We start from the raw sequence: 12,031 nt of genomic DNA on the forward strand, positions 1-12,031 counted from the left end.
TTCAGAGGATTATACTTGAAAATCATATATGCAAATATATATATATGATGTATTTTAACACAAATTCATTGTAAAATAATAATATTGTGCTTTTTCTGTAGAGATACTTTCTAAGTGTTCTAGACATAAATCCAAAACAAAGCTCTTAAAACCAAAAGCATTTTTCATAAATTTGCCTGAACTCATTTGATGCTAAAACATGACCTGAATTTACTTAAGGCTATTTATAGTCTTTATCCTATTTAATTTGAATATCCATATGTTTCCTGCAGAAATACTGATGTGCTTGCTTGTGAAGTGCTGTCTCAGGCCCTGCTGAGGTTCTACATGTTGGCCTCAGTATATACCGTTTTACCTTTCTAAAAAAAATTAAGTTCTGCATTTCAGAATACCTTTGGCCAGAAAATATTCAGATAAAAGATTTTGGACCTGTGTTTACTCTTTTTACTCCTTGCAGCAGGGCTGTAAGATAGGTACTCCTGTTGTCCATGGTTGATAGATGAGGAAACTGACTGAGGAAAAACAGATGAAGTACCTGGACCAAGGTCATACAAACAGTAAGGGGTGGAGCTGGGACTTGGGCCCGGGTGTTCCAGCTCTTGAGTCTGTTCTCTGAACTATCATGTTCTCCTACCTCTGTTTATAAAGTGACTTGCTTGGGATGTTGACAGAAGTTAGGAATTTAATCCTGGTTCTCTGAGCTGTACTTCTGTGCTTGGTTTTCTAAGTCATTAATTTCTAAACTTTTGAATTGGGGAACGGTACAAGTGTAATAGGGTATAGGCACTTGCATTCTTTTTATATTACCTTTTATATTACTTTTTATATTGCCTGTCTTTGTGTCTGACCTAACCAATAATCTTTATATATGTAGTTTTCAAAAAAGTTCCATTGTAATCACATATCACTTTGCTAGATCCCCATCTGCTTCCCTGTTTTCTGAAGTTAAATTTTAACTTTTTATATAGTTGTGGGGTTTTTTGCATGTCTTTACAGGATAACTGAATATATATTTGACACTAGAATGAATGCTTACATTCCACTTGAAAATCACTGTGCCACGTGAGAACCAAAGTTGACCAGTTTAATTAAAGTGATAATATAATGAACTAGTGAGTAGGACAAATGATAAATTCTTTTTCTGGATCATTACTCCAAGTTATGGCTCAGACCCTATGCTGGCTTCCATGATAAATTTTTCAAGAAAGAGGGCTTATCATGGGCAAAGTATTCTTTACCCATTTTCTCATTTCTGTTATGCTTCATCCTCTGAGACCTTACCTTTGTTTGTATTTGCGTATTTACACATACAAAATTCACATGATTTTGTGAGTTTAATTATGAATATTGCAGTTGTGTATAATGCCATGGTTTCAGAGTTACTGAAGGATGAACCTAATCCATTTTTTTAAAAATTTCTATAGGTTCTCAAAATTCATTTCAGAACAGATAATGATCTTACAGCTTTAAGACACTATTAGAAGACACTATAATAAAGTATCTATTATATTTGTAATCTTGACATCTGTGTCCTTTTGTCTCACATGGAATATTCTGTATACAAGAACACTGAGTTGTTTATAGTAAGAGCGGGGAGAGAGTACTATACTTTTAACTGAATAAACATCTGTCTTTATTGAATTATAAGTGATTTATCTTCAAAACAGCAACTTTTCCTTTATTTTTGTTTGGGGGAAGGAGAGCTGTTTGGGTGGAAGGCTCGGGAAAGGTATTTAGGTTATTCTTTGGTTGTTTTAGGAAAAGTCACTAGTTTTGCATCATGATATTTGGCCTGAGTCTAAAAAACATTCCACATGTTTTTTTAGCCTCACTGAAGGGATCAAAAGAAATACTGAATGAGGTCACTGTTGTGTACACTAGAATACAGAGTCTCATCTTGATTTTCAGTGGGAAAAAAAAGTCTGTTATTTATGGGATATACAGATCCCATAGAAGATCTGTGAAATTAGAAGCCTTGAAATTATGAATCTTAAATTTGAGACCTATTTAATAGTCATAGTTGATATTTCTGCTCGGTTAGTGTCACATTCCTCTTTGGGTATGTTCCCAGCGCTCTTCACCGCTAATCTCTGAGTTAACCCAAAGAGTTCTAGGCATCTCCCTTTCAGTTATCCCTTTTGAAACCTTGTTTTTAATAACACTTTTCTTTCTTGGCTTGCATGACATTTTATCTTTCTTTTCCTTTCTTTTTGCTGTTTGCAAAGACTCTTGGGAGGATTTGACAGATTTGGTGGAGCAAATGCGCGATGATACAGAAGGTGCGTGCCACACCAGCATCTTTCAGTTTTCTTTTTCTTTTTCTTTTTCTTTTTAATCTTCTAACCACCTTTTGATTGTTTTCCATAAGAGGAAGTGTCCGCTTTAGGTGTTATTTCCCATGACTGTAACTGGAGCAGTAAAAGCGTATTCGCCAGATTTTCCGTGCAGGTACTTCGTACAGGATTAGCTTTTCAGAGTCTTGCATTTAAAAATCTTTATCCTTCTGGTTCCAAGTAAAGTGGGATTAATATACATTTATGCTGTTCCTTTAAGATAATAATATGTTCAAAGGGGACTTTATTTCAAGATTATATCATTTTTCTATGGCTGTTTTTTCATTTGTTAGGAAGATGTAAATTTTTTTATTCATGAAAAGAAATATATATGTATGTATTACCATGAACAAGCAGTTTAAAAACAAACAGATCCCAGGAACTTCAAGTACCTGGAATGTTGCTCTGATTTGTAGATTTCCCAGAATATTAAGTCATTTTGAGCTTGGTCATGTAATAGCATTCCTTTCTGGTGGAATTACCTTGAAAAGTAGCACATATGTTCAAATGTATGAAGGTTCCCCAAACCAATAATTCTTTCTTCTATAATTGGCACCTAACTTTAGGGATCTCAAGGTGATTTACACATTTTATAATAAAGATAGAAAAGTTGAAGTTTGGCTCCACTTTATCATTTTACATTCTCCCACTTTGGCTGGGCACTTACAAGTCCCCCAGCTTCAGTGTACACTCTCCTAGCACACGCACACCCACCACTCTGTCCACACTGGCCTTTTCACTGACTGCATGAGCTGACCTCAGCCTCCTCTCCTGCGTTGTTCCTGTGACATCCCACCCGGAGCATTTACTTCCCTTCTCCCTCCCCCTGTGCCCCCTACATCCCCATTTAGTCTAGATGAGAGCTCTGTGAAGCGCTCCCTGACAGCTTTGGCCCAGTTCATTTCTCCATTCATTCAAATCCTGCAGAACTTGGAGCCTAAGGCTTTTTACTTGTTCTCTAATTCTTGTGTGTTTACATTCCTAGTTAAAGTGTAAAATCCTTGAGAGCAGAGATTGCCTTAAACTCCTTGGTATTCGTATCAGACTTAGGACAGTATTGTCCTCCGTAGATTTGGTCACACCAGACAAAAAACTAAGGCAGTTTTCTCTCTCCAGTGATGCCCAATAGTTTCTTCTTCAGCACTTTACTTTGAATGAGTAAATTATCCTGAGTTTCATCTCCTTTCCTACAGTCAAACTATCTTTTTATTCCGTCTTTGATTCTACTTTTAATATAATTAGTTACATGTATTTTGATGAAAAGGCAGATCAGTATTGTCTAGTTGATTGACAGTTCATAGACAAGAAAAAAAAGAGGACAGTGTTGATTCATTCAGTGAGTACCGATGTTAGCTGCCATTATCATCATTATTATTATTACTATTTACCAGGCACTAGATAGGTTTAAGGTTTTGATTCCTTTAATAGACTACGTACTAAAGAAAAATGCTGCATATAGGCCAACAGATCTGTGCCCTTCTTAGAAACTTCTTCCCTATGACTTAGCCCTGGCAAAATTCTGTTTCTTTGATGCAAGGTACTACTGCAAGAATCAAGCCTACTATAAGAGTCAGCCTCCTCCTTTTCATTTCTTTTTGCTGGAATTTTTGTGAATGAGTGTCATAGGTGAAATCAAAAAGGGAAACCCCCAGAAGATGTGTGAATTTTTTTATTATAGTATAGTTGAATTACAGTGTTGTATTAATTACTGCTGTACAGCCAAGTGACTCACTTATACACTTATATACATTCTTTTTCATATTTTTTTCCATTATGGTTAATCACAGGATATTGAACGTAGTTCCCTGTGCTATACAGTAGCACCTTGTTGTTTATCCATTCTCTATATATCCGTTTGCATCTGCTAATCCCAAACTCCCACTCCATTCCTCCCCACACCCCCTCCCCATTGGCAACCACCAGACTGCTCTCTGTGTCCCTGATTCTGTTTCTGTTTCATAGACAGGTTCATTTGTGTCATATTTTAGATTCCACATGTAAGTGATATCATATGGTATTTGTCTTTCTCTCTCTGACTTACTTCACTTAGTATGGTAATCTCTAGTTACATCCATGTTGCTGCAAATGGCATTATTTTGTTCTTTTTTATGGCTGAATAGTATTCCATTGTATATATGTGCCGCATCTTCTTTATCCATTCATCTGTTGATGGACATTTAGGTTGTTTCCATGTCTCGACTATTGTAAATAGTGCTGCTATGAACATAGGGGTGCATGTAAGAAGATGTAAATTGTGTTACTTTGATGATCTTAGTAGATTACCAGTAAAGTGGTATATGGTAATGTTGGCCAAGAACTTATTTATAGAAAAGTCTTTCTGGAATATAGCTTAAAAAAAGAAAGTCAGAAGGGGAAGGAAGGGGGAAGGAAAATGGCTTTTACTTGTTAACTTTTTTTGAGTCATTTCATCCTTGTCTTTTTTATACAATTTTCTACACCTCTTCTCATTTCAGTTATATGAAATGCTAGAATTTTACTGTTTACATAACTTAGAGTTTTTGTAAATGAGTACTTGTAACAAGAATGAACATGAGTTATGGAGTATTATCCACATGTAATACCCAGAGCAGCTCAGAGTCTGGGGAGGAGCCTGCAGTCAGAACCGGAGAAAGCTGCTGATGTACGTAGGCTCAGATCTTGTCAGGAGATCTTCACTGCTGAGCTGTTTTCATTCTGTTTCTTATCTGTCGTTATGGATGTGTCATAAGAGGTGGCTTTTTAATAGGAAATGTGTTAACACTGGCTTCCAGCCTCCTGAAAATCTGCTTTTTAAAATAACAAACTCTAGGAGGTCATAGATTTGAACTGTTAGCTTTGGGGTTTGGTTTTTCTTTTATTTTGTTTTGATTTTGGCAAGATTGAAGGTTTTTCTGGTGAACTGATTTCTTACAGTGATGGCTGGTTTTACAGTCAATGTGTCTGTAACTCCCGTCTGGTAGAATATGAAATGCCTTCTGAGGGTGGAATCGTATCATGCTTACAACATTGATCAATTATCTCACATCTCATCTCATTATATGCTATTAATTTGGGTCTAAAAGTTTTGAAACTCACTAGAAAATTATGAAGATTAAATGAAATAATAAAAGCACATGGTTTACTACCTTTAGCTTCTCAATAAATATTGAATTCCTTTCTGTACTTACTACAAACCTTTTAAACAGATTATGTGAACTTGCAGTTGCCCAGATTACTCATCTCTCTGAGCATTGGAGTGGCTGGGACATTACTTGAATTAGGGAAATAATATAACTTGTATGAAATAATACCTCATCAAGATGGCTTACTGGTTCCTTGATATATTTTGTGAGTTAAGACTTGATGTCCACCGTTCTGAAAAATGGAAGGAACATATCTAAGAAAGTTTCTTAGCATCTAGCACTGTATCACATAGACATTCAATGAAAGTTTATATTAAATTAAATAAAAATTTTAAACTTACTTATGGAGGACCATAATAATTTTGATAGCTAACAATTTTTTATTCTTTTTAAAAATTATTTATTTATTTATTTATTTTTGGCTGTGTTGGGTCTTTGTTGTTGTGCGCGGGCTTTCTCTAGTTGTGGCGAGCGGGGGCTACTCTTCGTCGCAGTGCACAGGCTGCTCATTGCTGTGGCTTCTCTTATTGCAGAGCATGGGCTCTAGGCTCGTGGGCTCTAGAGCGCAGGCTCAGTAGTTGTGGCACATGGGCTTAGTTGCTCTGCGGCATGTGGGATCTTCCCAGACCAGGGCTCGAACCTGTGTCCCCTGAATTGGCAGGCAGATTCTTAACCACTGTGCCACCAGGGAAGTCCCATAATTTTTTATTCTTAGTACATCCCAAGCATTTCTAAATGCTTAACATACATGAACTTGTTTAATCTTCAAAACCCTATCATTATCTTATGGATGAAGGAAGTAAGGTCTACAGAGTTAATAAACTTTCCCAGTGGACTACTACTCAGCAATAAAAAGGAATGAACTATTGATAACCTCAATGGATCCCTCATGAACTATGCTGAGTGAAAAAAAAAAATTTTTTAAGTTACATACTGTATGATTCCATTTATATAACATTCTTGAAATGACAGCACTGCAGAAATGGAAAACAGATTAGCAGTTGCTATGGGTTATAAGGGGGTAGGAGACAGGAGGGAGGTGCTAGTGGGCTGTAAAAGGTCAAAGTGAGGGATCCTTGTGATACAGTTCAGTGTCATATCCTGGTTGTGATAAGTTACTCTAGTTTTTCAAGATGTTACCTTTGGGGGAGCTAGGTTAAGGGTACACAGTATCTCTCTAATTCTTACAACTGTATGTGAAACTATAATTGTCTCAAAATAATAAGTGCAAAAAAAAAAAAAGAAAGAAAAGAGAAAAGGAACTTGCCTAGGGTTACACAGCCAGGGGAAGAGTTCAAGCAGAGTCCAAACTCCAACAGGCGAGCTCCAGAGCTTGTGCTGTTAACCACTATACCAAAGTTCAAACCTAGTTGGCTCTCAGAAATACTTTTTCATCAAAATTCCACACGCACATCATTTATTTCTAAATATCTAGAACAAAAGTTTCATGAAACAACGTATAACCTTACACTGTAGGACATACTAAATCGATTTTTATACCCCACTAAGGGGTTGTGACCTTTAATTTGAATGATAGTCCAGTATCCCGTAGTGCCTCTCTGGTGTATGTCCATTTCAGCTCTAGCTACCAAGATATAAGCAAAAGAGCTCTTCCATCAATGCCAGTATGTTGTGTTCTGTTCCTAGCCTGTAATTGTTGGCACCCTTTAAAGGCCAGTTACCTTGCATCCTTCTATTTCTCTTTAAACCGTCTCCTCTGATGGAAACATCTTATTTCTAATCATTGGTACTATTATCCCTTGGCTAGTGATTATCCCAACCCAAACTTTAGTTTGTATTTACAACTATGTGATGAAAATTATGTTTCAAATGCTTCTACAGCATTGTATCCTTTATTGTATCCAAAGCCAAGCTGATTTTACCCCTTACTTCCAAAACAGTTATTCAGTTTTTTTCATTTCCATTTTCAGCACAGTATTCGAGGCTCACAGGGCAAAAACTTTAGGTTATTCTCGACTCCTCTGTATCCTTAACAGGTCCAGTTCTTCAAGTGAAGCCATTTTGATCCTCTCCCCCAAATTCTTCAGATTCACTTTGCATAATCCTTTCAGACTAATGATCCTGAAACAAAGTTCTAATCATGTGACTTCCCTGCTCAAAACCTACATTGGTTCCCATTGCCTGCTTCCTGGATATGCAGGTCTAGTTTTAGAGACCTGTCATTTGACTTTACCTTTCCTATTTTCCAGTTCTCCCCAGGAAGAACTCCCCACACCATTCTTATTTCCTTCACCTCACTTCACATACCCATTCTCCCCATTTGGACTACTTTCTTCCATGTTTTCTGTGAATTTCATATTTAGGGTCTGCCTCAAATCCTATACTGGAATTTATCATGCTTTTAACTGTATTACTTTTGGTGTTGTCTCATTTGGAGCAGAAGTGTACAATATTCCAAGGAGTTAAATTAAGGGTAGAGATTATTCCTATATTTTGTCAAGGTTGGGGTTTACTCTACTTACAAACTAAAAAATTAGCCTATTTCTTGGATACTGGCGAAGGACACGACAAAAGACTTTATTTCTCATGACACTGCAAGCAGTCTGAGCATCAACACATTTGTGTCAGTTCCTCTTGCACCAGAGTTGCACCTGGGAGACACTGTATCGCTTAGAAAAATGCTACACATGTTGTGGTTCAGTGTTGCAGCTGAGGAACACAGTTTGGGGAACCGTTGTTTCTATAGGAAGCAGTAGGAAAGCCTCCTCTCTTAAGATGATCAGTTGCATAAAGTACCCTGAGAAATGGCCTGGGTGAAAGAGCATTGAGAGCCTTGCAGTCTTGATACAACCCATAAAGACATGTAGTAGCACAAGAAGTCCATGGAGGATTGTCTGTCTCAGTATCTTACAGGTTAGATATAAAGAAATTTGTAATTTCCCCAATATCACCCAGGGAATATGAGAGAGACAGCTCTAACTCTTCTAGATCAGATATCTAACTATGCTAGATCACTGTGTTGCCCCCTAATATTTAACTTATTTCTATGGAGTAAATTGAGCAGAGTGAGGAATTCCTGAATTTGTACTTATCACCTAAGTTTCTTATGTTGCATCAAAACAGAGAAGACTGACTATTGTCCCAACTTCTAGATGTTCCCAGATGTTCCCAGAATCTTCTGGGTATTCTTCTGTGGTGCAGAATTCTTCAGGTAAAGGTACTTGAAGATGTTTGTGAAACTTTCCCAAACTAAAATTGATTGTATTATGATATGGGAGGGCAGTGAAGAAGAAAGTGTGGTTTCTTAGGAACTCTTGGGCAAGCTGGAATTAGAAATGGACATATTTTAAAGATTAGAGTAATGGATACCTAAAAGAAAAGTGTTTTCCTCTATTGCTTACAACATTTCTGACACTAAATGTGTGGGGAGGTTTTCCCACACCTACCAGTTCTCCAACACCAATTCAATTCTGACACTGTCTACTTGGGGTTAACACAGACTCCACAAGATGCCCCCTCACTTTAGATGCCAATCACAAGTCTAGGATGTCACCTGTCCTTCTGACCAACCAGCTATAAATCAGAGGTTTCTATGACCCCTCCTTAAGTTTTATAATTTGCTAGACTGGCTCACACAGCTCAAGGAAAGAGTTTACTTGCTAAAGTACAGGTGTATTATAAAGGAACACAACTCAAGAACAGCCAGATGGAAGAGAAGCATAGGGCAAAGTATGTGGGAAGGAGCATGAGACTTCCATACTCTCTCTGGGCACATCACCCTCCCAGCAGCTCGATGTGTTCACTAACCACAAGCTCTCTGAACACTTTCCTTGAGGATTTTTATGCAGGCCTCATTATGTAGGCATCATTGAGTAAATCGTGGTCTTTGATGTTTGAGCTCTTTCTACAGCCTGTCTCCCCTCCCTGGGTTTGGAGGTGGGGGAGGGAATGGCTGAAAGTTCCAACCCTCTTATCACACCACTGGTTCCCCCGGGCAACCAGCCCTCCCATCCTTAGGGGCTTTCTAAAATTCACCTCATTAGCATAAACTCTGTGTTGGAAAGGGACTTGTTATAAATAACAAAGATGCTCCTTTTATAATACCTTTAACTCTGGAGCTGTTTCAGAACTAGAAACAAGAACCAAATATAACAAAAGATGCCCCTATGACTCTTATCACTTGGGAAATTACTAGGGTTTTAGGAGCTCTGTGTTAGGAAGTGAGGGCTTAGATAAATAGAGAAATTGATTGATTTCTTATTGTTCCACAATACCTGACGAAGAATAAGTAAGAGTACATAGTGGTTTTGGAATTGAAATAACCAAATAAGCTTGTTCATTTCAACGCTAATGCCAGTCAAAAGGGGAATATTGGTTATGTTCAGGGAAGAAAGCAGCACTAGACTCTTATTGGAGGCTAGCAGTTAAACCTTGTTCTGAAGCAAGAGAAAGCAGAACCTCTTTTTTTTTGTTTGTTTGTTTGTTTCACGGACCTCTCACTGTTGTGGCCTCTCCCGCCGGACGCGCAGGCTCAGCGGCCATGGCTCACGGGCCCAGCCGCTCCAAGGCATGTGGGATCCTCCCGGACCGGGGCCCGAACCCGTGTCCCCTGCATCGGCAGGCGGACTCTCAACCACTGCGCCACCAGGGAAGCCCCTCTCTTTTTTATTTTTAATTATGAGATTTTTCAAGTACGTAAAGTAGAGAGAGTAGCATAAGAAACCCTAACGTTTCCATCACCCAACTTCAATAATTATCAATATATATTTTTTTAACTTATATTTTTGGCTGCGTTGGGTCTTTGTTGCTGCTCTCAGGCTTTCTCTAGTTGCGGCGAGCGGGAGCTACCGCTACCCCTGTTGTGGTGCAGGGGCTTCTCATTGCGGTGGCTTCTCTTGTTGCGGAGCACGGGCTCTAGGCGCACGGGCTGCAGTAGTTGTGGTGCACAGGCTCAGTAGTTGTGGCCTGCGGGCTCTAGAGCGTAGCCTCAGTAGTTGTGGTGCACGGGCTTAGCTGCTCTGCTGCATGTGGGATCTTCCTGGACCAGGGCTTGAACATGGGTACCCTGCATTGGCAGGCAGATTCTTCACCACTGTGCCACCAGGGAAGTCCTGCCATTTGTATTTCTTTGGAGAAATGTCTATTGAAATCCTTTGCTCATTCTTTTTTACTGGGTAATAGTAAGTCCCCTACCTACAAACGAGTTCCATTCTGAGAGTGTACTTCTCAGTACAATTTGTTCATTAAGTCCAGCAAAGTCAGCCTAGGTGTCCAACTAACACAGTCAGATATATAGTACTGTACTGTAATAGGCTTATAATACTTTTCTCACATTAATACATAAAAAAACAAACGCAAAAAATAAAGAAAACATTTTTAATCTTACAGTACAGTAATCTTACAGACGTCTGAGCTAACTTACATGATTGGACATGGGAACGCACGTTTGCATCTTTGAAAGTTCTCAACTTGAAGGTGCGTCTGTAGGGGACTTACTGTATTTGTCTTTCATTGTTGAATTATAAGAGTTCTCTACATATTCTGGATACTGGATCTGATTTATATTTTTTCCTCCCATTCTATGGTCTGTCTTTTCTTTTCCTTAATGATGTCCTTTGAAGTGCAAATGTTTTTAATTTTAGTGAAGTCCAGTTTATTTTTTCTGTTGTTTTTGCTTTTGGTGTCATCTAAGAAACCATTTGGTCATATTGTATAATCCTTTTTGTATGTTGCTAGAGTGGGTTTGCAAGTATTTTGTTGAGGGCTTTGCATCTATATTAATAAGAGATACTGATCTGTAGTTTTCTTATGATGTCCTTGTCTGATTTTGGTCTCAGGTAGTGTTGGTCTCGTAGAATGTGTTGGGAAGTGTTTCCTCTTCCTCTGTTTTTTGGAATTGTGAAGAACTGGTAGTAATTCTTTAAATGTTTGGTAAACTTCAGTAGTGAAGCCATCTGGTTTTGGCCTCTTTATGGGGTGTGTTTTTTATTATGAATTTAATATCTTTACTTATTATAGTTCTATTCAGATTTTCTATTTCTTCTTGAGTCAGTTTAGGTAGTTTATCTTTCTTAGAAATTGTTTCATCTAGGTTGCCTAATACGTTGGCATACAGTTGCCCATAGTATTCTCTTATAATCCTTTTTGTTTCTGTAAGGTCAATAGTGATGTCTCCTCTTCGTTTCTGATTTTAGTAATTTGAGTCTTTTCTCTTTTTCTCTTCGTCAGTATAGCTAAATACTTGTCAATGTTGTTGATCTTTTCAGAGAGCCAACTTTGGGTTTCACTGGTGTCTCTCAATAGTGTTATTTGCTGTTGATTTCTGCTGGATCTTTATTATTCCTTTCTCCTGGGGGCTTTCTACTGATAAATGTATTTATTGGTTGGCCTTGAGGAAGCCATCTGTGAAATCATGGAATTATGACAGGCTAGAGCTAGAAGAGCTAGGTCAGTGCTTCACAAACTTTAATGCACATTCAAATTGCTTTAGGTTCTGTCCAGAATCTGATTCAGTGGTACCATTGGAGCCCAAGTTTTCCCATTTCTAAAAGCTTCCAGGTGATGCCAATGTTGATGTTCCAGGACCACACTTGGAGTGGCAAGGATCTAGTTCAT

At 38.2% G+C, this 12,031-nt stretch overlaps 1 protein-coding gene across 4 annotated transcripts in view; it reads left to right on the forward strand.

The window, feature by feature from the left end:
* The window catches only part of RUFY3 (RUN and FYVE domain containing 3), an 84,420-nt gene that overhangs the window by 30,194 nt on the left and 42,195 nt on the right, over positions 1 to 12,031 (forward strand). For 2 of the 4 annotated variants that reach the window (XM_007446097.1, XM_007446095.1), the window contains exon 2: positions 2,226 to 2,279. The exons of the other annotated variants lie outside the window; for them this stretch is intronic. In XM_007446097.1, the coding sequence (XP_007446159.1) occupies positions 2,226 to 2,279 (54 nt within the window). The remainder of the gene's footprint in view (positions 1 to 2,225; positions 2,280 to 12,031) is intronic. 4 annotated transcript variants of the gene reach the window in all.

This window comes from Lipotes vexillifer, unplaced genomic scaffold, assembly GCF_000442215.2.
Source record: "Lipotes vexillifer unplaced genomic scaffold, Lipotes_vexillifer_v1.1 scaffold933, whole genome shotgun sequence".
NCBI lineage: Eukaryota > Metazoa > Chordata > Mammalia > Artiodactyla > Lipotidae > Lipotes > Lipotes vexillifer.